The following is a 27,947-nucleotide window of genomic DNA, read 5'->3' on the forward strand; positions in this document are numbered from 1 at the left end:
TTTCACTCAAATCACAAGGAAAATGACAGATTATCAGTTCATAAACATGTTCTTTTCGCTCTGTTTCTCAGTCAATGCTTTCTTATGACATATAAACACTTTTACTATAGTTCATTACTTATTTTAACGTTTGCATTACATAACCATCACATTTACAAGCTTGTTTAAGTGTGATCTATTGCACGTTAGCTCAAAGATAGAGTGTTACATATGTGATACAAAGGACTGGGGTATGAGTCCCAAAGAGCACGCAAGTTGACATGTGAGCTGAAAGTGTCATAGAAACACCACAAAATGACGTGGTTGTGTTTTCATCTCACAATTGCTCTTTATGACACTGTTGGGGGCGACAGCTGGGTCCTCAATATGGATATTGAAGAATAAAAACGCAGGTTTTGTAATAATCAAATGAGAGAGAGTTTACTGATTGTTCTCTGTAGGTTCAATAGGCATCACAAGTCGAGAAGATACAACAGTTAGAAAGACAGGAAGTCGAAGTGAAGTTTTACAAACATTCCAATCTAATTATAGTCATATGTAAATTACATTAAGGGTGTCATCGTACCAGAACTGGTTCCTATTCAGAACCGCTTCCATTTAAAAAAAAATATCTGAAACAAATTATTTTTATGACTTTCAATTCCGTTAATTGTTCTCAAATGTACATTCTTCCGCCAATGTGAACGCAACATCGTGTTAATATACTTTGACAGTGTTTCCTGATACCATTTAGTGGCACTACAATTAAATCAGCAGTGCAAAACAGACACCGGTGTAGTCCAATTCCCGAACAAATGACTCTTATGAGCCGGTTCTTTTGAATCTACAGCACGAAACATACAGCACGGCCAGTGTAGCCCAATACCCCAACAAATGACTCTTATGAGCTGGTTCTTTTGAATCTACAGTGCGAAACAAACAGTGCAACCAGTGTAGTCCAATTCCTGAACAAATGACTCTTATAATCCAATTCATTGGAATCTACAATGCAAAATATATTTCCTAACAAAGAAATTTTGTGTTTTAGAGAATCAAAAATTACAGAACCACAAATCACTCATTTTGCCATATCCAAATTTAAATGAACCAATAATTCAGAATAATTACTGGAATACAGTATACAACAGTGTAGTTAAAGATACACATTATGAGTTTTATTGTAATTAGTGGTATTTTATTTTAAAAAAATTGTGAATGAATAAAATATTTTTTATTAATTTTTAATCTTAATTAAAAAAAGTCTCTGTAAACACACCATTTGCAAGTTTTTTTTTAAAAATATATAAAATGATCTCATCATTTGGTAAAACACTGCTGAGGGCAGTAAATCCAATGGGAATTGCATTTTGTATTTCTAAATATTTCTTCCTCAGAAGTACTAATAGAATCGTTAATGGAATGGAACCGTTACATGGAACTGGAATCATTAAGATTCTCATCCCTCATCCCTATTTAGGAATGAAGTTTAAGTTCCATTTCATATTCAGTGGTTTAAGACAATTTTAGATATACAGTATTAATAAATTAGATCACCCCAGTCAGGAGATCCTTGGGAGGTTTGCATAGTTATTGTGAAAGCCACCCACAACTTGCAGAATAAAATGCATTCAGGATAACACACTTACACTTCCGCTCAAATGACACCCAGAATAGCCCTGCGTCTGTTCACTCAAAGTGTCTCGGTTATAATATGTTGGCTGGTTCTCCACATTGCGTATGTGAGGCAGTCTGAGGGTGGGTTTATGGGGAAATTCATTGTGTGTGGTTGACAAGCACTTTTGTAAAACAGCTCACACTGCCATGCGGCCCTCTTCATAGGGCCTGTGATTCTGTATGTTACACACGCCCCTGACAGCTTTTTAGCATGACCCCTCCTTCCCTTTCTCTTCCTCTCTGACTGGAAACAAGACCTCCAGCATCCCACCATTATTCCCTACAGTCAATCAAAGAAGCCTCCATGTAGCATTATAAACATACTCAGCCCTCCCTTTACAGCTCTGCTGGGTCAGAATAGGCAGATGATTCATGAACGTCACAAAAAAAAAAAAAAAAATCTCTCAGATGACAAAAGGGAAGCTAAAATAATGTTATTGTTGTTTCAGGAAGGCTTGAACAATTGATAAAGAACTAGTAAATTTAAACAAGCATACTTTTCTTGTACAAATGTTAAGTAACTAAGTAAAACAACATCCAGAGTTTGTATGCAACCTAATGGAAGATTCTACTTTTACGGGTGGCAAGTACCTTCTTGAGGAAGACACCTTTGAATGTGAGCGACTGTGCCAGGTAAGGAGCAGGATTTTAAAATGCTAGTATAACTGCACAGACAACTGATTGCCATTCCCAATTAAGAGTTTAGTGGCGGCCAGTGGGTCTGATATATGCAGTATGATTTTAATGCACTAAGTTTATAAATTCAGCGCATATGTGAGCACAAGGATGTTTGCATTTTTAACTAATATTTTCTGCACACAATGTATAGCATACATTTAGCCAATACATGTTTTATTTTGCACATAGGTGAAGAACATCGGGGTAGATAGGAAAAGCATGTTTTGTCTATAAAATACAGGAAATAAAATTAGACCATCGTGATCAAAATAGTGCTAGTAAAAAAACAGGCTAATATTTAATATGGTAGGGCAGAGGAATAGAAAATGACATTATAAAAATATTGTGCCTATAGATACTTTCTCACATTCTAAATATCAACAGTTTGAATAATGTCCTCTTTGCAGTATGTCCCTACCAACTTTCAAACCAAACCTACGCCTTTGGTGTGTACATACGTCGTGGTAAGAGTTTGAGAACAAAATTGTCCCCAGAAATAAGATAAATATTACAAACCTCCATTTGGGTACATTCAGGTACTTCCTCATAATTAAAAAAAAAGAGGGGGTAAGAGTTTGGGTTAGGGTGAGTCTGTAGTAGTTAAAAATTAGTTAACTATAGCTTTATATACTGTATAAACAATAGAAGTGTATGGTATGTCCCCAGTTAGATAGTTAAGTGAACGTTTGTGTGTTTGTAAGAGTTTGTTTTCTTGCATGTAAAACATATTAAACGAAAAGTTAAATTCTGTCATTTGCTCACCTCATGTTGTTCCAAACCTGTATGACTTTTTGTCTTCCATGGAACACAAAAGATGTGCTTACAAAAATTAAGAGCTGCAGCATAGAGAAACATTTTTAGTAAATCACATCTTAAACTTTGGTCTTTCTTCATGTCAAGCTATGAAATGGCTCCAAAAGACTATAGAGTATGAATCTATACAAGTATGGACTTTGAGCCTTGATTGCTCTGGTCTACTTTTTTTGTATGGGAAAGAGCAATGTAAATATTTTAAAATCTCCTTTCCATGTTCCATGAAATAATACAAGTTTGGAAAGACATGAGGATGAGTAAATGATGACAGAATTTTCATTTTTGGGGGGAGAAATATACTGTAGTTCTGATTACAGTAATTCATGGCTTTCCAGTGAGTTTTTAAAGCAAAAATAGAATGAATTATTCATGATAAGGTATGTGTAAATGTGCATGTGGAAGATAAGCCTCTTTTCAGAGACGCTCAGTGCACAGTTCTGTGGCCCTCTCTACACGGCTGAACTGTGGAGGAGTGGGTCTGCTAGGACTTCCCACTACAATCTATGAGCTGTGCAGAAGCGCAATCATTTACAGCTGAGGTTTCAGACTCAAACACATCCTCCTCTCCTGTTATTTTTCTGTTTTACCTGGAATAGCTTGAGTATGTCTTTTTATGAAAATTTCTCAAGCGGAGCATGAGCATATAGTCTTTTTTATGCATGCGGATGTGTGTCTTAGGAAGAAATGTTAGATCCATTGTGCATTCAGATGGGAGATTCAGAGAAAGACAGTAACTAGGCAGAGGCTTGTGAAAGCTTTATTGAGCACCCCAGGAAAGGAATGAGATTTTAAGGCAGTTCCTTTCTCGTGCCACTGGCTCCATTTGAAATATGCCACTGTGCGTCTGGCACCAATAATAGAAAACCACTACAAAATCAAAAAGCTGACAACATAAGAATGTGGCTTACAATAGTGTCGTTGCTAAATGTAATGCATTTTCATTCTGTAGATTTTTGAAATATGAAATACAGCATTGTGATACCTGCTTAAATTTCATCCTCTTTTTCAGACAGAAACAAAAACCTACAGTAAGATGAGAGAAGGCTGCAGCTTTGCAGATTTGTTCCAAAGGAGAACCACACTGCTTTCCACTATCTCAGAACAAAGATGAGCATGGAGTCTTGTCTAGACAACAAAAGTTAATGGGAAAAAACGGGAATTTCACCTGTGAATGACTGCAAATGTTCAACATTTTTTAAAGAGCTCAAGACTTTTCAAGCAAAAATAAAAAAAATCTCCACAGACTTCACTCTGATCTTACATCAGACCAGATTCAAATTCTTCCTCTGAGCGTGAAACACGATGTCTCCTTGATGTTCCAAGATAAGAGATGTGAAAAGTAGAACACATTTGGATCAGAAGATCAGGGGGAGAAAGAGAGGAATAGTGACAGCAGTGTATGGTGGAGTGACGGTGACATCAACAAGCAGGACTTTGAAGTGCTAAGCGTTACGCCCCCACAGGTCACGGATCAGAGCCTTGTCTTCTACTGGGGCTCCGGGGCTGACGGCTGATCCGAGGAATGCTGTCTTTGTGTCAGCTATAAAGCTATGTGACTGTGAAGACTCGGTCTCTGCAATGGGACTGTCCACTGCTGCAGTGGTGGCTATAGCGTGTAACATCCTGGTAGCTCTGCTTATACTGGTTCTTTTATTGATCCTCTGTAAAGCTTGCAAGGTTCCCTCCAGCCAAGATAGGGCACCGGTACTGACTCTAGAGAATGCACATCAGAGAAATGAGCAGAAATACTTGCTGACAGCCTGAGGGAATTCATGTAGTGGATCTGACGGAGTGAATGTGTATGTCTAAATACTGCAAAAGTAGGAGAAAGACAAAGAGGACACATGTTGATTGTAGGGGTCGATCAATATGGGTTTTTAAACGGATATCTAGAGAGCAGGTTGGCAGATGGCCAATATAAATGCCGATAAACATTGTACAATTTAACAACAGCAATCAGATGCACACAAAATTGACAAATCAAAAGTGAAACAAACACTTTTTTATGCTGTATTTCCTAAAAACAAGGGAAATTTACCACTTTTTTTAATCGGCTAAGCAAACACAGTTATCGGCCTGGCCAATATATCGGTATATCACTAGTTGATTGCTTTAGATTACATAGCATGGGATAAAGCTGCCAAACACTACTACAGTGACTACTGCAATGCCATTTTCACTTTTTGTACAATTGATAAAGGCTATCTCTTCCACATAAATCTGAGGTTTTTGTCTTCACATGCAGCAACAAATGAAAGGACATTTTGTCAGTCGCTTGGTTTCTATTTCTGCAGTGTTGTGCATGGTTGCCCCGCCCACAGTGAAACCTCTTTGGTCCATAATCACTCTCCACATAACTTACTATGGAGCACAACAGAGTCAAAACAGAGATCTTCTATAATGAGATAACAACCTCCAAGCTTTTACCATAGGAGAGAGCGTAATGGTCAACTAGTGTGTTAGGACAGTAAGTCACCATTAGTGGATACCATACAAACAAATGGGGAGAGCCGTAAACTGACACCTATCTGTTGCAAATTGTCTGTGACTTCCCTTACATAATAGCAGTTTTATCATATTAAACTCAACACATAGTTCACTCCACTCCATTGTTTAGTCTAAAACATGTTGAAGATTGGTGGAAATGCGGTCAATTCATTAAGTGATGAACTCACAAAAGCAGTTTATTCAGCATCAGGAAGCATCTCCTCCATAGACATCCATTCAAAAAGAACGGCCTCTTGTCTCCTCGCCAGTGTACCTCCCATAAAGTTATGCTATTCTACGCTAACCTTGTAGGCTCCGCTTTCAGACGGGCTCTGGTCGAAATCCCTTTTTTATTAATGATAACTTAAAAACCTTTAAAGACAGACCTACCTATGATCCTGAAGAGAAAAGTTCCACCAATCACAGAATCGCGGCAAAAGAGCCCAGCAGCAACCGCCCACTCCCATGACGCAATCAAGTTGGTATCCTTACACTCTCAAACTACTTATGTAGTTGTATATATATATATATATATATATATATATATATATATATATATATATATATATATGAATAATTTGCAATATATTGATTTTATACTTCTAATCAACATCTTCAAATCAATAGTTTTATATTTTTCCATTGTTTTTAATTCGATTACTTCATTCTCAATGCTTCATGGGATTGTAGTTCATGCCCTCATGAAAGCCGTTAAGTACACAGTCTTGTACCTTTGTCTTTTTGTCCGATTTTCAAATGAATTTTTGCTTTAAATCAAAGTTTGTATGTGATGTGATTCACCTCAGAGCTGGTTGTGTTGGTTCATGACTTAGAACTCTTTTAATGAAATTTCTCTTCACTATATTACTGTTCAGCTGAAAACATCTTGCTTCACAACTTGCTTTTGGCACCCCTCTGTGGACGTTACACCTGGAAAATGGAGCTCACACATTGCCCATTCACCCAACAACACTTACCGATTTGGCCACTAGGTGCAGTGTTTAGATTTTCTGTAAGCACAGACTGATTTTAGCTAAAGAAAAGTCAACCTACTCTTTCCGATTTCATTGTGAGATCAGACTGGATTAGTTTCCTCTCCTTAAAACACTGACCAAGACACATGGTCTCTCTAAGGAACTAATACTGTTAGAAAAATGTTAAGATTTGTTTCTTTGCTATTTTTAGAGGACCGTCTAATTGGGACAACATGTAAAACACTTGAGAACATGGAGTGGGTTGGCTGAGCGTGGGCTGCTGGGAGTGTGTTTGTGTCTCTTACCTGAGCTCTCTCATATTGTACCACTCTGCCTTGAGTGTTATATATAAAGGAAAAGAGACTCTCAATGCCCCCTTTAGTCTAATTCACTAGTGCCTGACAGAGCATCATTGAAACCCCACACAAGCCAGAACACCTGCAGGAGACCAGCTTGCGATAAATGCTGTGCTAATAAACACACACAAACAAATAAAAGCTAAAGAGTGAGAATGAAAATTTAATAAGAGCTGGAGAGTACTGCTTTGTTTCTGAAAGAGGCATTTTAATATAAAATTTGTTTTTTTGTTTATGCAAAGGGCCAGAGGAACTGGAAAACTAATAACCTATCATCGTACTAGCATTTTGCATCAAGGAAATTAAACAGATTAAAGTAATGAATGTGTTTAATAAATGCATTGAAATATCTGCACAATCTTTTGGTCTTTTTTTTTTTTTTTTTTTTTTTTTTTTTATTAAAGTAAAGTTTCAACCTTTTTTTTATCTTATCTAAAGGGGTAGTTCAACTAAAAATGAAAAATGTGTCATAATTTACTCGCCCTCATGTTGATCCAAAACTATATGACTTCCTTTCTTTTTTTTCCCATACAATGAAAGTGAATAGTGACTGAGGCAAAGATTCTGCCTAAAATCTCCTTTTGTATTCCATTGAAGAAAGTCATAAAGGTTTGGAACACAATGAGTGTGTTTAAATGACAAAATAATTTTCATTTTTGGATCAATTAACACTAAGACTTGTGTACAACTCTCACATTTCTATTTTTTTTTTTTTTTTTTTTTTAGAAAGTTACAATTTTGAACATCTATAATAGAGAGTTATAATATATAGTATACAGAATACTACAGATCATCTAACACAATGAGAGAGAATACAGACATTTAGAAGGATTTTTATCACTATACATGCATGTAAATATATTTTTTGTGACAGAAACATTTGTGGAATTTTTATTGAACGTTCAGTGTGATATTCACAGTTGCTTTAGTTCTGCTGATTGCTCCCAGGCTCCCTCAGCAAACTCAACAGCTTCTCCATCTTTGCATTCTCCACCTCCGGCCCCTTCGGCATCTCCTGACCCTTCTTCTCCTGGGGAGCCAAAGAGAGAAATGAAGAGGAAGAGATGAGTCAGCTGTTCAAGTGGAAGGACTGACCCAGGGGTGCCACTAACAATCACAAACACTTCTCAGTGTGAAGATCCCATTTAAACGTTTCTATCTGAACTGAGGAAGTAATAAGAGAGGTGTCACCAAAGTGTTATTTCCTCTGTGTGCTGTGGCGGAACAAACCACTAACACCGTCATCAGAGACTCAAGTCTAATCTCAGATGACATTTGTCCGAGACGATTACAGTGACACATTGTTTCCTCAGGGGGAGAACGGAAACAGTAGACTACTAATCAAAGATTTCTGTAATTACTGACCATACCAATGCAGTAATGAACTAAACAGGACCCAGGCAAGCTACTCTATGGACAATAGCAGATAAATTCTTACACTTATTAATGGCTGTAAATCCAATGCCTGCCAATCATTAGATGAAAAACAGATCTATGCAAATGAATTAGACTAATCACTCTAAGAACATCTGTTAAAATTGCTCAGCAGAATGCTAATGTTCAGACATCCAAATAACCTTTGAAGTCATAGTACAGAGATATCTTTAATGGGCTCGAATAAGTAGCTCAAGGTTACAGCTATTCATAGAATCGTAACCAGAGAGTGCCGTTAGGGAAAATAATTTGGGAGATTGAGAAACATTAAGGCACGTGACTGACAAAGACACCTCTCAAGGCTACTGTGCGAAGGACATGATGTGGGACTGTGCTGCGCCAAATGTTTACCTTTACTAATGTCAAACTATTAATGTGATAATGGTGGACTGGCACAATAAACAATTTTGTTTCTTCATTTACACCAGGCGACAGTCTTCACACAAATCACTGAAGTTGTCCTTGTTTAACGGAGAGAGAAAAACCTCACACAGTTATTGTGGTGCATAATATCACTTTATGTCAGAGTGTTTTAAAATGTAGAGTTTTAATTAATAAGATGTAAAAAGTCCCTATAGTAACTGTTTTTATGTCAGAGAGTAAAGCACCGATGGGATTATAGGAAATACAGTATGAGGGTATTACTATAAAGGATTAAATTAGACTTTAACTCTAAATTCTGACTGGATGAGCCGCATTTAAAGCCGTTGTAAAATGACTAACAAACCCACATCTTTGAGTGCACACTCTATAGATGTAATTACAGTGATGTCACACTGCAGGCAACCATGCTTCCGGGTTCTTCAGAGCAACTGCTTTAAAACGTGGATGTAGGCAGCGGCACTGCAGTTTTAATAATTTGTAAGCATTATATAATGTAATAATGTTTGTTAATGCTTATAAAAGTAATCATAATAGGATATCTATGGTTTATAGTAAAGAAATATAATATATGTTGATTATTTATTAACTATCGACAAAAACTTGGCTCAATATGCCTGTATGATTTTGTTGGACATGTAACAGGTTGATGAATACACATCCTCACATGTTTAACATACTTTTAAGGCCTGAAAAATGTAGCATATAAAAATGAAAAACTGCCATCAAACATGCAATATGCATCTTTGCTGCTTAAATTATTGGTGCACATACATTAAAGCTGACGATTGTAATTTCTGCGACACCACTGAACGGAATTGCAAAAATAAACAAAGTTTTCAAAACGAATATGCCCCTTGTCTGCGTCAGAAAATCCCGCCCCACGTATGGTGCATTATTAATTTTGTGTGAAATAAATGTGAGTTTTTGGTTTATAATTAAGTTCAGCATCAACATTTCACCCCAAGAACCCCAGTATCTGTAAAGATACAACAGAATACAAATGTGGTAGTTGAATATTGGTTAAAGATCTTTGTAGAACAATTGTTGCTTAAGCCCTGGAAGGGCCAGTCCATAGCCTTATAGCCTTTTTTTTTTTTTTTATTTTAAGTTTTGTGGTAGCATTTGTATAAAACTAGTGAATGTCTGCTTGAAGGCAGTGCTTACATGACGAAAATTCAATAAGCTCTTTAGCATTTCTGATACGGAATAGAAATGAGATCTCATGACACGCAGAATCTTACTTCTTTAATGACTGCGGCTGAGGTCAATGATTGTGAATCAGAGGGGAGTACTTGCATAAGTGGAGTGGAAGAGGAAGATTTCGCTGCTGTTAAAGGAATAGTTCACCCAGAAATGAAAATTTGCTGATAATTTACTCACCCTCAGGCCATCCAAGATGTATCTGAGTTTCTTTCTTCATCAAAACAGAATTTAAGACTTTTAAGATTTCATTTCAGGCCTCCTCCTCTAAACAATGCAAGTGAATGTACTCCATTTTTTGACGGTCCAAAATGCATATTTAGGGTGCATCAAAATAATCCACACGACTCCAATCGACAAAGTTCTTCTGAACGCAAACGATTGATTATTTTTAGAAGCAAAACAATACTTATATACTTTTTAACTACAAATGTTTGCTTCTGTACATCTCTGTGACATGCACTCATGAGAGGGATGACATAAGCTCAGTAAGGTCACACATCACAGGAGGTATGTCATTGTTTACATTGTTTTTTTTTTTTATTATTTGGAAATTATTTTTTTTATTTTATATTGGACTGTTTTTTTTTGTGTGTTTTTTTTTTATAATCTTATTTATTTATCACACATTTGCACATATACAGTGAAATTCTTTTTTTTTTTTCACATATCCCAGCTAAGCTGGGGTCAGAGTGCAGGGTCAGCCATGATACAGCACCCCTAGAGCACATAGGGTCAAAGGCCTTGCTCAAGGGCCCAACAGTGGCATCTTGGCAGTACTGGGGCTTGAACCCCTGACCTTCTGATCAGTAACCCAGAGCCTTAACCACTGAGCCAGCTACATCTTGGATGGCCTGAGGGTGAGTAAATTATCAGCAAATTTTCATTTTTGGGTGAACTATTCCTTTAAGTGGCTCCCTTGCCAAGAGGGCTCCTAATGTTTCAGATAAGCTTGTAATTGTGTTCAGTGTTGTGCAGGCAAATAAAGTTTATTCAATGACTCTATTTAAAAACGAGAGTTTGCTGCGAAAGTTGCTGAGAAAGACTGCTGCGGTACACAGTAGATTGGCAAATAAATCAGAGCTGAGCAGCTGAGACTGCAATCTGGAGTTCTAGCAAGAATACTGACCTGACTGTTCATGCAATGAATCTAAAACAGTCTGTTAAAAGCAAATTGGTTACGAGATTAATATGAATACTGTGATTAATGAGTCACAGAGAGATGGTGTGCTGTAGGGGAGAGCATTTTGAGTGCTCATGGGAGGTGGGATGTGTGTGTAATGGTGTAGCGAGGGTGTGCAGGGCTAGCACTGGACTGAAAAACAGACTGATTCTATTGAGTCCTGACCCTGCTGTCTGTATTCACTGTCAGAGACGCTGTCCCGTGGGTCACGCTGGCATTGGATTGCTTTGCCATAAAGAAAACACATGTCTGGTTTCAGCCACCATTGACCAATACCTACCTTAGCACAGCTTGAAACCTGCAAAGGTCAAGCTCTTTATCCAATTAATCAATGTTATCACAGTACAATTTAAAAGGTCTTTATAACAGAAGTATAGAAGACTTTTTGTTTCTTCACTATTTTGGAGTAGGATCTATTTGATTGTGTTTTCTTTTTTTAATGTGAAGTGTATAATTTTTTCAGTGGTTACATACTTTCTCCTATCTCCATTTAATGCGCAGTAATCTCAGCCTCAGGACCATGAAGCTGCCTAAAAAAATAGGGCCTTCCTAAACAATGGGGCTTTATCAAATTTGAAATTCAAGCTTCATTACTCAAATTTCTGCATACAGTTCATTGTCTGCATCCGCTGGTCAAAATATAAGCTCCCCATTAATGCTGTTTACGTTAGTTTAACAACATAACTTTTATTTTAAGTTATCTATGCAATTTGGTCATATTGCCCTGTTCACTACATTCAGTATGTGCTCGTGGTCTGGGTAGTTACACTTAGTAGCAGGTAAGTATGGTATTTGTATAACTTTATTGGGGATAAGAAGTGAGCTGCAGCGCTTTTATTTGCTGAATGTTATTCTATAGCTCACATTATTGTTCCTAAAACTACACAATCTTTAGAAGCATACAGGGTGTATGTATTTTATGTGCATGCATGTAATTATCACTCATGATCAAGAGATTCTACCCAACATCAAAATTAAAACATTTCTCTAGTTCTCCATTTACTCCAACCCAGCCTTAAGGCGTAAACAGACAAGTACCATTCTTCACTTATGCAACAAAACTTCTTCAGAGTTGACCCAGTGGCTGCAATGATGGCAGTGTCATTCTTTTGTCACTAATCTTTGTTTTCTCTTTTCTCTAGACTTATGTCCCCGAAACGTCGACCGCATGCTGTCCCCTCAAATAAGCATTAGCAGTCTAAGGTTTTTCCCCTCTACCGGCACAAGTACAGCCCCCTCTTCAGCGGCCAGTTTGCCATGTATCTAAGTTTTCACAGACTGTTTCTTATTTCACAGATTTGTGATAACTCTAATGTTTTTTCAGGTTTAAGGTTCTCTTTCATGTGACTTATTTGCCTTTTCTACAAAAATGGCCACACTTGCGCCATCCTCAGGGGTTTCACCAATATTGCTTCCAGCAGGTGTCTGCGGGAATCATTTAAATTTTCTTTCACAGGATTGTACACAGGTTTCAAGCAGCACAAATGTGCTGTACAGGTGCCATAACTGCAGCATCTCGGGCCGTGGGACTAAACCTCCCATGACACCACAAAGCAGCGCAAATGTGCTGTCCAGGTGCCACAGCCGCAGCATCTCGGGCCCCGTGACTAAACCTCCAATGACACCACAAAGCAGCGCAAATGTGCTGTCCAGGTGCCACTATCATGGCATCTTACAGGCCGTGTGACTAAGCCTTCCAAGACACGCAACCGTGGTGTGCTTTCTGCCCCAACTGATCTATTTTATGTCCCCGAAACGTCGACCGCATGCTGTCCCCTCAAATAAGCATTAGCAGTCTAAGGTTTTTCCCCTCTACCGGCACAAGTACAGCCCCCTCTTCAGCGGCCAGTTTGCCATGTATCTAAGTTTTCACAGACTGTTTCTTATTTCACAGATTTGTGATAACTCTAATGTTTTTTCAGGTTTAAGGTTCTCTTTCATGTGACTTATTTGCCTTTTCTACAAAAATGGCCACACTTGCGCCATCCTCAGGGGTTTCACCAATATTGCTTCCAGCAGGTGTCTGCGGGAATCATTTAAATTTTCTTTCACAGGATTATACGCAGGTTTCAAGCAACACAAATGTGCTGTACAGGTGCCATAACTGCAGCATCTCGGGCCGTGGGACTAAACCTCCCATGACACCACAAAGCAGCGCAAATGTGCTGTCCAGGTGCCGCAGCCGCAGCATCTCGGGCCCCGTGACTAAACCTCCAATGACACCACAAAGCAGCGCAAATGTGCTGTCCAGGTGCCACTATCATGGCATCTTACAGGCCGTGCGACTAAGCCTTCCAAGACACGCAACCGTGGTGTGCTTTCTGCCCCAACTGATCTATTTTATGTCATCGAAACTGCCGCAGCTGTTCTCCTCTTATGGCTGCGGCAGTGCCCTGCTCAAATGTAATTGTAATCATGTTTTCCTAACTAATCTTTTGCTTCTCTTACAGGCGTATAAACAGTTTTCTATTTTTTCCACAGGCGCTCTCAATTTCTAAGTCCGATACCTTTATCGAAGTGCATCTACAACAATGGAAGTACAGCAGTGCTCCCAAAGGAGCTCCTTCACTCCTCCAGTTTGAGCTGGATCCTGCCGTAGCAGCACCCTGCTTGATCCTGCTGCAGCATTATCCCATCCACGCCCGTTACTGCCACAGCAGTACCCCATTTCACCTTTTGATATTGCCACAACAGTGTCCCGCTCGAATGTAATTGTAATTGTCATGTTCTCCTATCTAACCTTTTGCTTCCTTTACAGATGCGTGAACAGAGTTATTTCTATTTCCTCCACAGGCACTCTCAATTTCTAATTTTGATACCTTTTATCAAAGTGCATCTACAACAACAGAAACACAGCAGTGCTCCCACAGGAGCTGCTTTACTATGCTCTCAAATACTCAACTCCACTGCTATAGCAGCTGATTTACTATGCTCTCAAATACTCAACTCAACAGCCATAGTGGAGTGAATAGGCGCCATCTTGCCTATTGCTAAAGATGGCGCCGAGTATGGCTGCTGCGCTGCGAGCTCCGAACCAATATTGCAGTTTTTTGTTTGTTTTGTCTACAATTCTTGTGTTTTTTGTCTTGGATGTCGTCTGCCTTATTGTCTACGATAGACAAACACTTTTGGACATTGGTTCTTCAATAGCACAACGAAAACCAGACTTTAAATACCTCAATGCTGACCCGCTGTTTTCAAACATGACAGCGGATCCCTTTGTCTGGGCATCCTGGAAAAGAGAGCCAGCATTCTCATCAGACTAAGACGTCGCGCAAATCGACTCCCGCTACCCAGCATTCTACTGGCAAATGTTCAGGCTCTGGACAACAAGCTCTGCGAGCTGAGAGTACAGAACTCTTTCCAACGAGAGACGAGGGACAGCTGCATTATCTGCCTTACAGAAACTTGGATGTCTGCGGATGTTCCAGACTCTGAATTTCTCATGCTTCTGTGTCGACCATTCTGGATACCGAGGGAATACACAGTGGTCATTATCACAGCTGTGTACATCCCCTCCACAAGCCGACACAGACTGGGCACTCAAGGAACTGTATGAGAGTATAAGCAAGCAGGAAACCACGCACCCTGAGGCCACGTTCATTGTGACCGGGGACTTTAACAAAGCCAACTTCAAGTCAATAGCACCGCAATACTACCAGCACACATCAGTTTCAACACACGAGGGGTCCGGGTTTTGGACCATTGCTACTCTCCCTTCCGGGATGGCTACAAATCCCTCCCCGATCGGACCACTCTTCCGTTCTCCTTCTGCCTGCTTACAGGCAGAAACTGAAACAGGAAGCACCCGCCCTCAGAATGATCCAGTGCTGGTCAGACCAGTCAGATTCTAGCTACAGGACTGTTTTGATCACGTGGACAGGGAGATGTTCCGATCCGCCTCGGATGACAACATCGAGGTCTACGCTGATACCATAACGTGTTTCATTAGGAAGGGCATAGATGATGTAGTGCCAACCAAAACAATATGGATCTACCCTAACCAGAAACCGTGGATTAATAGCGATGTTCGTGTAGCACTTAATGCGCGGACCTCCGCTTTTAATTCTGGGAACGCGGAGGAGCATAAACAAGCCAGTTATGCCCTCTGCAAAACTATCAGAGCAGCCAAACGCCAGTACAGGGACAAGATTGAAGGACAGTACAACACCACCGACTCTAGAAGCATGTGGCAGGGAATTAATATCATCACAGACTTCAAAGGGAACTAAAACTCCGCCGTGAACACCACTGCCTCTCTCCCAGATGAGCTTAATACTTTTTATGCTCGTTTCAAGAGAAGCAACACCGCCCTCGTGGAGAGAGCTCCCGCGGCCGAAGCTACAGAGGTTAGTTCACTCTCCGTCTCTGTAGCAGACATAACCCAATCCTGACGGGTGAATATCCATAAAGCAACGGGTCCAGATGGCATTCCGGGCTGCGTCATCAGAGCATGCGCGAACCAACGGGCTGGTGTTTTTACAGACATTTTCAACCTTTCCCTCTCCTAGTCTGTGGTCCCTACATGCTTTAAAATGTCCACCATTGTACCTGTACCAAAGCAATCCAAAATCACTTGTTTAAATGACTGGCGACCTGTTGCTCTGACCCCCATCATCAGCAAATGCTTTGAGAGGCTAATCAGAGATTACATCTACTCTGTGATGCCTGCCTCACTGGACTCACTGCAGTTTGCTTACCGCAACAACCGCTCCACTGATGATGCCATTGCATCTACACTACACACTGTTCTCTCCCACCAGGAAAAAAAGGAACACATATGTAGGGCTTTACTGGTTGTTTAGATCAGTGTTACTATCAGAAATAATTAATAATTATTTCTTTAGTTATTAATTAATATTCAAATTAAATAATAGAATCTAACTCATTAAAACCTCATATGGGGCTCCAGTAAATGTAGTGCACTACGTTCAGGAGCGGGTTTGGTTATTAGCAATAATTAATAATTATCAAAGATAATTATACATTATTAAATTCAATAGAACATTGATGAGAATCAATGTTAGCTTTTTTTAATCCTTTAAATCAACAATTACCAAAGATTATCATTAATTATTAACATCGATGAAACATTGATGAAAATTAATGCTAGCTTATTGATCCTTCAAATTCAACAATCATCAAAGATAATTATCAATTATCAAAAATCAGTAGAATATTAATAAGGATTAATAATGTCGGAATCAGGGACTAATAACCAGATAGTATAACAGTCTCAATATTAGCTTGTTCTCTTAGGAAAATCGACATCCAAAGAATATCGATTTTCGAAAAAAAACAAAACAATGAAGGCTTGAATCCAAGCACTGACATCCCATCAGCAATTGACACAAGTGTATGCAAAAGAAACCAAAACACTTCTCTTTGAAATATAACGAAGTTTATTTATGCAGTAATATCAATTATCAATACAATGCAGTCAATAAACTTCCGACTTACAACTACAAACTAAACAGTGATATGATTAGATATGGTAACCAAGATAATCCTATAACACATGAAAGGTGTGTGTGTGTGTGTGTGTGTGTGTGTGTGTGTGTAAGGAGGGACATGCACAAAATGGCGGACGTGACTCTCGTGGAGAGAACGTCATGTGAGATTTCCGGCCAGAGAATATGGCCGCGAATGTGGGCGGAGAGAAACCAGTGAATGGCGTCTGCCCATTTACCACGTATCTCCACTTGTACGATAACTTAGGGACAAAGCTGAGCTTTATCACAAAGTTATCTACTAGCCAAAAGTGTGAGCGAGAATGTTTGTGAGAGGTCGTGTGTGTGTGTGGTTAGTACAAGAGAGAGAGAGAATAAAGTGACAGCACCAAAGCCGGTTTCGCGATCGTGGGAGAGAAAGCAGCTGTTAGTTTATCACTCAGAGATGCGGTGGACGGCTCGTAAACCGCCCCGCGGTCTTTGATTCTTTAATGGATAAACTCAGTGTGCCGGTCTCACCCACGATGGCGGAAATACACAACAGTCCAATGTGGTTGGACTACAACACAGCAGATATCATTCATGATAACAGTACATTACAGTCATACCTTGAGTATTATTAGCAGCAATGAGCGGACTCGGTGGTCCGTAAACTGTACAAGCAATAACATTGATACACAAGAATAACACACTATAATATTCTATTTCTGCCCAGACGTAAACCTCTTACTTGAATCGCATGAGGATGCAGCTAGAATGTGTGTTCATCCATCGTTTGACTCCGACTCATTTCCTCGCTCTGTTGGCGGGCGGTACAGCTGCTGATTCTCGGTGGGCGGTACAGCTGCTGATTCTCGGTGGGCTGGCGGAGAAATCAGCAACGTCGACTTGATTGAAGATGGAAGAGAAATCTTTTATCGCTTCACTTCTGCAGGCAAACGGATGAAGATGCGGATTGCTCAGCGGTCTCCTTCAGATCCGTTAGAGTGTTCGGTGGAACACAGAGTAATCTCAACTCGTCAAGCGAGATGGAGATTGTATGGCCACAGTTTCAAGTTGGACATTACTTCCTTGTGCCACGAGGCTACACCTGAGAGCTGCGATGAGCTGCGTCTACACATGGCGAGCAAAGTTGCCGGAAGCAAATCCCGGCAGCATCTCAGAGATATTTCTACTCCTGATGACGTCATGTTTGAGGGGCGTTCTGTCATGTGCCTCATCCAATAAGATTTGAGAGTTAGATCCTTTAGTGAGCAAGGCTTCATGGGATTTGTAGTCTGTTTTGGACTCCCTTTGTTTGATTTTGGCGTGGTTTTTTTCAGTAAGATTTATGACGGAGGCCTCAGTCAGGCTTTTACAACTTTTAGGCCTGCCTTTGTCTTCTATCTGAATACATGAGGCCCAACACATATGTGAGAATGCTGTTTGTGGACTGCAGCTCAACATTCAACACCATAGTGCCCGCCAAGCTTGATGTGAGGCTCTAGGCTTAAACAGCTTGCTGTGCAGCTGGATCCTGGACTTCCTGTCAAGCAGACGCTTGACTGTCAGATTGTCAGGTCTGATCACTGACAATGATGAAACAGCCTACAGAGAGGAGGTGCACACTCTGACACGCTGGTGTCAGGAGCACAACCTCTCCCTCAGCGTCAGTAAGACCAAGGAGCTTGTGGTGGACTTCAGGAGAAAAGACAGAGAACACAGCCCCATCACCATCAATGGAGCACCAGTGGAGAGAGTCAGCAGCTTCAAGTTCCTCTGTGTCCACATCACTGAGGAACTCACATGGTCCGTCCACACTGAGGCCGTTGTGAAGAAGGCTGACCAGCGCCTCTCCTTCCTGAGATGGCTGAGGAAGTTTGGAATGAACCACCACATCCTCACATGGTTCTACACCAGCACTGTAGAGAGCATCCTGACTGGCTGCATCACTGCCTGGTACGGCAACAGCACAAAGCCCTGCAATGGGTGGTGCGAACTGCCAGACACATCATCGGAGGTGATCTTCCCTCCCTCCAGGACATCTATACCAGGCGGTGTGTGAAAAAAGCTCAGAGGATCATCAGAGACTCCAGCCACCTGAGCCATGGGATGCTCTCACTGCTACCATCAGGCAGGCGATATCGCAGCATCGGGACCCGCACCAGCTGACTTCATGACAGCTTCTTCCCAAGCAATCAGACTTTTGAACTCTTGATCGCTCACGATACATATATCAGCACCGCACTTTATTAGCCTCAGACTGGACTTGCATTTTATATTTCTCTTAATAAAACACTGGCAACTGACTATCAACCGACAGCTGAATGTCAACACAACACTTCATATTTGTGTTGGGGGGGTGGGGTATTTTTTACAGTGTATTTTTATTGTATACAGTCTTCTTATTTTGTGTATACTGTAAATTGTGTGTTATTTTTATTGTATACAGTCTTCTTATTTTGTGTATACTGTATATTGTATATTATTAGGTGTATATTGCATATTGTGTTGTGTAACAAGATGTGTAAATTGTGTTATGTGTAAGGGTACGTTTACACGACAACAATGGCACCAAAACACCGTTGTCATGTAAACCAACAGCCAAAACGCATAAAAAGTTTTCAGTTTTTAGTTGAAAACGTTGTCGTTTAAACAGCCCCTAAATCAGATGTTTATTGTAATTGTCATACTGCTATGTTGCTTGGAACTGCACCCAAGACTTTCACCCACTGTTGTCACTTGCGTATATGGTTGAGTGACAATAAAGGGATTTGATTTGATTTTGATTGATAGCAGCGCCTTAACTCTGCTCCCACAAGAGGCCCACTTTACTCTACTGCCGTAGCAGTATTTTAACATGCTTCTGCTGAAGCCCATAGTCTTTGATTTATGCCAGCTGCAATTAGCATTACAGATACGGTTCCCATTCCCTCCTGTTCATTTATATAACCCATATTTTACTATCTCTTTCACCCGGAGCGGACCCTTGCGTGATGCTGCCTCTACAAACTGGCTGCTTAGGTGCAATATACCCATGGTACAAGCCCCCTTTGGCTGCAAAAGTCGTTTGTCTAAAACTTCCACTTGGAGCAGGCCCTTGCACGAGACCGTCTCTGCAAGCCGGCTTCTTTGGTGCAGTTTACCTAGATTTAGCACTTTTGTTAGCCTTTGATTTGCCGTTTCTTTCACACTTTACCCTTTACCACTCAAAGATTATATGGGCAGGTGAACTCCTGAAACCTGAATGTTCCACTTCAACTGCTACACTATAAGACTGCAAAATAATTGACAGGCAGAAAGCAAATCCAATTCCTCTGCCCTTGGTCACATTTTTGTTTACTGTTACAGAGTCTAGAGCTGTCACAGAGACAGGTGAGATATCTCAGGACAATTATTTCAGTAATATCTTTCAGTGAGAAGGAACATTTTATGCATACCATCACTTAAAGCACTTTTAACCTGCTGTAAATTTCTCTGTCTCTGTCTGCCTCTCTCTCTCTCTCTCTCTCTCTCTCTCTCTCTGTCTCTCTGGCAAGTAGAGCCATGGCAGGAATAACAATAGCTTCAAGTCAAAAGCATCAGGTGGACACGACTATCTCAACCTGTGACATTCTGTGTAATTTAAATGAACTTCAGTCAATCAAATATAATGACTATTACCATCGACACAGAGTGCTGGTATTGACTGGATTCTCCAAACAAATGAAACATTTCACAAGTTGTGCTACTGCAGACAGCAGCTTGTCTGTGAGGCAGAGAAAGGAGAGATTTTAATTATGTGCTGGCATTGTTATTTAGTATTCTCACTGTAAGCTAAGGGCACAGTATATGATCAATCAGTGGATTCATCTCCCCAGACGCACAAAGAAAACAATCATTGTTAAGAATAACACAAGAGATGATATGTGAGTGCTGAGTCCTTTTACACAGCAGTACCATTAAGAGGATTAAAAAAGGGAACTTGATCCATTATAGACCACTAATGAATGAAAATGGCGATAAAGATATGGAGATGAATAGATGCAGGGAGATAAAATAAAAATGAATTTCTCCTTATGGGGCAAAATCCATTACACACATAGCACTGTTACAATAACAGATGCCATAAGTGGAAATTTTAGCAAGATCGGGTCATATATAGAGGAACTCTGTACAGGATCATGCAGTATTTCACTTAAAAAGTCATATGTGGCACAGAGGAGGGTGGGGTCGGGCCGGAATGACGCATGCCCGGACCCCAATCAGCCTGATGAGGCGAGCGAGGGATAAAGGCGACCGGGTATGGCCGTTCGAGAGAAAACTATGGGCAGCTGCCCTGTATGTGTTTGTGTCTTTTTATTTAAGTTTATCATTAAAATTTATTTATATTGTCAAGCCGGTTCTTGCCTCATCCTTTCCCTATAACCCCTTTACACTGGTGCCGAAACCCGGGAAGGAGGAGGGACTGGACTCCCCGACCACCTGGAGCGATGGAGCCACTGCCAGGGGTGGAGGAGTGCCCTGCCAGCCGCCAGAAAACGCAGAGGGGTCGAGGGAAGACCGCTGTCTGCGAGGGGAGGAGGGAATCAACTCCTCAACCGCCTGGAGAGGTAGGGTCGCTACCAGGGGTGGAGGAGTGTCCCCACGGGCCGCCAGAATCGCGGAGGGGCGGATGGAAGCGGCGCTCCCCTGGGTGGATGGCAGTGGACTCTACGATGGGCATCCCTCCTCCCTCCCGGGTTTCGGCACCAGTGTAAAGGGGTTATAGGGAAAGGAGGAGGCATGAACCGGCTTGACAATATAAATAATAGTTTAATAATAAACTTAAACAAAAGCACACAAACAAAAACACATACAGGGCAGCTGCCCATAGTTCTCTCTCTCTCTCGAACGGCCGTCCCCGGTCGCCTTTATCCCTCGCTCGCCTCATCAGGCTGATTGGGGTCCGGCCGTGCGTCATTCCGGCCCGGCCACGCCCTCCTCCGTGCCACATCATACAACATTTTTAAAAGTCAAAAGAACTATCCCTTTAATTACAAATAGATAGATAGATAGATAGATAGACAGATAAACTGCATTTGAACACATGACTGCTGAATCACTCTGAAATCACTTTCAAGGATTTATGTCCCCACATCAATTTGTTTTGAGAGCCCTTTCCCAGTACAGACTAACTAATGAACTAATGAATCACTTTGATTTAATGCCCAGTAAACAAATGATATTTAAATGTACACTATGAGAACACTGTTAATGTGTTACTGGAACATTCCCATCCATGCCACTTAGCTAAAGTGAAATGGTCAATAACTCTCTGATGACATTTGATTTTTATTTTTACTGCAGTGTATCCAGCTTATGTTTTAAATTCATGCCTGAAGCAGTAACAAAAATGCAGATACAGCAATCCTTTAAGTATGTAGCAGCTGTGATTGAATAAGGTTGTGCTGGAGTGATACATGCAATTTTATAAACAATGTCATTGGAGGCCTGTACATACACATGTGAGAGTCTCTTACCTTAGGCTTCTTGCGGAGGTTGGGAGAGAGCTTCAGGCTGGTGACACAGCCACGGTCATCGCCCACGATGATGATGGGGTGAACAGGGTTGAACTCAATGTGCGATAGCTTGGTCTTTTTCTTGGCCACCACTGTTTGCTGACAGAGAGCCTCAGATTTGTTAATGCTGAGGTCAAACACATGAACCTGATAGAGAGACCATGGAAAAGAGAAAAATTAAATAAAGAGAGAGATAAATGGAGGAGATTCAGGCAGTTTTATTCCACATATGTCTTTGTTGTTCATTTATGTTTCAGTGTGAAGCAGACCCCAGCAACTCTATAATGTATTCTTTTGTTTTGAGTGTTAACAAGTCTATGATGCATTTGTGTGTATGTGCTTGCATTTCAATATACTCATAGCACCAGTGTGTGTGTGGAGGTGTAAATTAATTCAGACCATCTGGTGCAGAGGACTATATTATTTGTGTACTCTTGGGATTGTTTGTGCGTATGTCTAAGAACATGTGTTTGAACAAGTGAGTGCATATGCCTCGGTGTGTGTATGTGTTTATATGTGTATTTATTACCTTATATTCTACTGCTTTTCAAGATTCAGGTTACTGTGTAAAAGCTGAATATCACACTATATCACCTCACCTTTTCTCACTTTCTGGACCCAAAAAGCATCTTTCTCCATTGACATCCATTCTAAAGTCAGACTGATCACACTGTTAATTTGGTGAAAGTAGGTTGAAAGTTCTGTTAAAATCAATCTGTGCTTATGGAAATTCGAATCACTGTCCTCCAGTGGCCGAAGCTGGAGTTGTTGTTGAACGTATGGGCATGGATGAGATTTAGTTTCCGGATGAAATGTCCACAGAGTGGTGCCAAAAGCGAGTTGTATTTTTAGTTTTAAATTATTTAATAGAATCAACAGGAATGCATATTTCATTAACCATACACCCTAACCCAACCCCCAACCATAAACCTAACCATCACTGGAGTTAAAATGTAATTTTAGAGCAAAATTGCAACCTCCAAATCATGTCCAATATTGTTTATGGGAAGGACTGGGTCAGGAGGCTTGGGAGACAGCCATAGAGCAGGGACAAAATCAGGAGGCCTGGGAGGTGGCCACAGAGCAGGGACAGGAGGCCTGGGAGATGGCCACAGTGCAGGGACAGGATCAGGAGGCCTGGGAGGCGGCCACAGAGCAGGGACAGGGTCAGGATGCCTGGGAGACAGCCACAGAGCAGGAACAGGGTCAGGAGGCCTGGGAGGCGGCCACAGGGCAGGAACAGGATCAGTAGGCCTGGGAGGCGGCCACAGCACAGGAACAGGTTCAGAAGGTTTGGGAGGCAGCTATAGGAAGGGAACTGGGTCCGGCGGTTTGGCCGCAGGAGGTGGAAACTTGGGGGCGGAGCCATAGGCGGATCCAGAGGCAGAGCAGCAGGCGTGGGGACTTGAGATCTCAATGGCGGAGCTGGAGATGGGTGGAGCAGTTGGATGAGAAGTCTCAGGATGAAAAGCAGGCAAAGCCGCAGGAAGAGCAGGAGTTTGATAGTCAGGAGGTGGACCTGCTAGAGGATCAAAAACTGGACACTCAGGAGGAGGAACCGGAATGGGGTAGGTGGAACCACAGGAGGATGGAGGATATGGGACTCAAGGAGGAACTGGAGGTAGAGCAGGCGGATCCACTGGAAGATTGGGAATTTGAGACCAGTAGGAGGTGGAGTTTCAGGGGGTGAGGGTGGAGCCATGGAAGATTCTGAGGGCGGAGCCGTGAAAGACTCTGAGGGTGGAGCAGATGGAGGCTCGACGAAGGCAGGCGGAGCCAAGGGAGGCTCGGCGAAAGCAGGCGGAGCTGAGGGAGGCTCGACGAAGGCAGGCGGAGCCAGGAGAGGCTCAACGGGCAGAGTCAAGGGAGGCGGAGCCAGGAGAGGCTCGAAGGGTGGAGCCAAGGTAGGCGGAACCACGGGAGGTGCGAGGGACGAAGCCGTGGAAGGCTCGAAGGACGGAGCCATGGAAGGCGGATCCAGGAGATGCCTGAGGGGCGGAGCAAAGGAAGGCAGAGCCATGGGAGGCTTGAGAGGCAGAGCCATGGAAGGCGGAGCCATGGGAGGCTCGAGGAACAGAGCCAGGGAAGGTGGAGCCACGGGAAGCTCGAGGAACGGAGCCATGGAAGGTGGAGCCTTGGGAGGCTCGAAGGGAAGAGCCATGGAAGAGGGAGCCGTGGGAGGCTCGAAGGGAGGAGCCGTGGGAGGCTCGAGGGGCGGAGCCATGGAAGGCGGAGCCATGGGAGGCTCGAGGGGCAGAGCCGTGGGAGGCCTGCAGCAAGGAGCCATGGGAGGCTTGGAGCAAGGAGCCGTGGGAGGCTTGGACTAAGGAGCTGTTAGTGACTGGGAACTGACCTCCATGGTCGAGAACAAAGGCAGAGACTGGGGAACAACCTCCGTGGTCGTGAGCACTGGCAGCGACTGGGTAACGAACTCCGTGGTCGCGAGCACTGGCAGCAACTGGGGAACGACCTCCATGGTCGCGAGCACCGGCAGTGACTGGGGAAAGGCCTCTGTGGTCGCGAGCACTGGCAGCAACTGGAGTATGGCCTCCGTGGTCATGAGCACCGGCAGTGACTGGTGAGTAGGAGCCCTTCTTCTCCTCCTCTTCTTCCAGACAGCTGGGAGCATTGTTACAGGGACGGTCGAGGCAACAGGCATTGGCTCTGGGACGGTCGAGGCTACAGGCATTGGCTATGGGACGGTCGAGGCTACAGGCGTTGGCTCTGGGACGGTCGAGGCTACAGGCGTTGGCGCTGGCTCGTTAACTGTGGCAGGCATGGGCACTGGCTTGTTAACCGTGGTAGGCATGGGTGTTGATAATCTGTGAGGAATGGTCTTCATGGCCAAACGTACCAACATCAGTGGGGGATCATTCACTTTAGAAGATAGTGCAGAAAACACAGAGGAAAGCTCCGTGGTCTTCGGAGCAGGCGGCGGTGGTGGCACGGGGTTCCTGCCATAACCCACAGTGTAAGGGGAGAATGCTGGGATAGGAGTTTCCTTGGGGGTGATGGGAGTGACCTCCTCTGTCCCATGTGTCGATAATGGTGAGGGGTAATGGATGGCCAGTGTGGCTCGGACATAATCTGCAAAGGAAGGATTCTCCGCCTCCGGAAGGGCTGTAGGTCTGTGAAAGTTTAGTCTCATTCCATAAATGGTTCTGAGGTATGAGTCCGTTATAGTGGTTGTAGCAGCAAGTTCGTAAAACTTAGTTGAATATTCCAGGAGAGGAAGATCCTGTCGGAATGGTTCCATGAACGCACCCGTCAGCTCCATGCTCTTAGTAACTGTGCTCGTCGGTATTGGTGGAATATCTGCTGAGTCCTTTTAGGTGGCCTGTTCTTCTGTCACGGTAAGAACTCTCAGAGGCAAAGGGATGGACTCAATCGCAAGGTTTATTGACAAGGAAAGGGATGAGAGGTGAAACAAACAGGTGAGGTAATCCAAACACAGGTTTGACATGAACAGCAAGTGAGTAAACTCCAAACAGGGTAATTAACAAAGTGCAGATGATCAGAAAACTCACAACAGTCTTTCGGCCCTTGTAGGAATCGTGACAAACAATGGGAGAGTCAAATCGCTGGAGGAATACACGGAGGATGAAACATACACCAAACTCAGACGATGGGAACAAATAACTAGGTAGGTAAAAAAACTGTTAAGTATTGAAGTAGCTAGGGAGTCTGTAGTCTTAGGGTGTACACATACGAGAACAGACAAATGACTGCCTGTGAGAGTGGGGTTTTTATGCAGTCCATAATTAGAGTACTGATGATGGGCAGGTGCATGTAACAAACTCAGGAGAGTGAGTGCTCTGTGGAGTGAGGGAGAGGGAGCAGAGTGTGGCATGAGAGAGGGAGTCCGGTGGATCCGTGACAGTAATATATAAATTGCCAATATTTCATTAGATTTTAGCAGATGTTTTACCAGTGCCCAATTGTTTTAGAGGGCTCTTAAAGCATGCAATTGACTTTTTTCCCTGTCTTTTGCATTTCACATCACAGTTCAGGTTAGTCACTAGTGAAGGGCTTAGGACAGTACGCATCTTGTGGTGCCATCAGCCAATCAGCATCGTCATGACATCACTTATGTGTGGCTCCAGGGTAATTAGTCACATAGCAACTATAGCAATACTTTTAATATTTTGATTATTTTTGAATTCTACTCTATTGATATTCGGTTGTTGTTTGAGTAATGCAAACCAATGGACAAGAATATGCTTTTAATGTGGAAAAAAACTGCAAAGCAGTACAAGAAACTTGGAAGCTTATCAGAACAGTATATGTGAATGCATGTTAAATCTCTTAACAGCATTTTATATATATAAAAAAGCCATCTTTCACCACTTCTTTTTCTGACTTATAATATATGAAATGATACAAATGTGATGGCCTTTATGTAGACTCAGAGTTTATACATGTGCATTACCCTAATGCCATCAGTGTTCACTCATAGGTGAAGCAAATAATGTTGATCATCTCCTAACAAGGCCACAGTCAAGGTCTGAGTAAATTAGATGGTTTAGTGAAAAATCTGTTCTCATAGTCAGCGTGTTGAATGTAGGTCAAAAGGGCAGGAATAAAGACCTGAGCGACTTTGACAATGGCCAAAATTGTTATGGCCAGACTACTGGGTCAGAGTATCTATGAAAAGGCAAGGCTTGTGGGGTGCTCCCGGTCAGCAGTGGTGAGTAGATACCAACAGTGGTCCGAGGAGGGACAAACAACAAACCGGCAACAGGTTGTTGGGCGCCCAAGGCACATCGATGCATGAGGGCAACAAAAGCTATCCCATCTGGCCCGAACCGACAGAAGGTCTACTGTGGCACAAGTCACAGAAAATGTTAATGATGGTTACGGGTGGAATGTGTCACAACACACAGTGCATTGCACCCTGCTGTGTATGGGGCTGCTTAGCCGCAGACCGTTCAAAGTGCCCATGATGACCCCTGTCCATTGTCGAAAGTGCCTACAATGGGCACGCAAGCACTGAAACTGGACCTTGGAGCAGTAGAAGAAGGTCACCTGGTCCAATGAGTCCTGTTTTCTTTTACATCACGTGGACTGCTGTGTGTGTGTGCGCCATTTACCTGGGGAAGTGATGGCACTAGAAAACACTGTGGGAAGATGTGAAGCCGGTGGAAGTGTGATGCACTGAGCAATGTTCTACTGAGAAACCCTGGGTCCGGCCATTCATGTGTACGGCAATTTGACACGTCACCTACTTAAACATTGTTGCAGACCAGGTACACACCTTCATGACAATGGTATTCCTTGATGGCAGTGACCTCTTTCAGCAGAATAATGCACCCTGTCACACTGTACACATTGTTCGGGAATGGTTTGAGGAACATAATGAAGAGTTCAAGGTGTTGCCCTGGCTTCCAAATTCCCCAGATCTCAATCCAATTGAGCATCTATGGGATGTGCTGGATCAACAAGTCCAATTGATGGCGGCTCCACCTCACAACTTACAGGACTTGAAGGATCTGCTACTGTTTTGGTTCCAGATACCAAAGGACACCTTCAAGGGATCTTGTAGAGTCCATGCCTCAGTGGATCGGCGCTGTTTTGGCGACGCACGGAGGATCAGCAGCATATTAGGCAGGTGTCATAATGTTTTGTCTCATCAGTGTAAATTTCAAGTACGTGCCATACTTGTTTTTTTTTAACTTGCATTTAAATTTACGAGTAAACGATTACAAATTTTTTTGTGGGTTAGAGTACTCAACAACCCTTTTTTAAAAATTTTTTATGCCCATCCCTAGTATTTATGTTTCAGATTATTGGCTCAAAAAAAAAACACCTGCTTGCAA

General features: G+C 42.3%; 1 protein-coding gene across 1 annotated transcript in view; it reads right to left on the bottom strand.

The window, feature by feature from the left end:
- Nucleotides 1–4,912: 4,912 nt before the first annotated feature.
- Nucleotides 4,913–27,947, bottom strand: part of dnai1.2 (dynein, axonemal, intermediate chain 1, paralog 2) — a 43,362-nt gene continuing 20,327 nt past the window's right edge. Inside the window, exons 19-20 of the mRNA XM_051677634.1 lie at nucleotides 22,093–22,278; nucleotides 4,913–7,991 (exon numbers count right to left, since the gene is read on the bottom strand). Of these exons, the coding sequence (XP_051533594.1) occupies nucleotides 7,887–7,991; nucleotides 22,093–22,278 (291 nt within the window). The 3' untranslated portion in view covers nucleotides 4,913–7,886. The remainder of the gene's footprint in view (nucleotides 7,992–22,092; nucleotides 22,279–27,947) is intronic.

The sequence above is a fragment of the Myxocyprinus asiaticus genome, chromosome 38 (genome assembly GCF_019703515.2).
Source record: "Myxocyprinus asiaticus isolate MX2 ecotype Aquarium Trade chromosome 38, UBuf_Myxa_2, whole genome shotgun sequence".
NCBI classification, from domain to species: Eukaryota; Metazoa; Chordata; class Actinopteri; order Cypriniformes; family Catostomidae; genus Myxocyprinus; species Myxocyprinus asiaticus.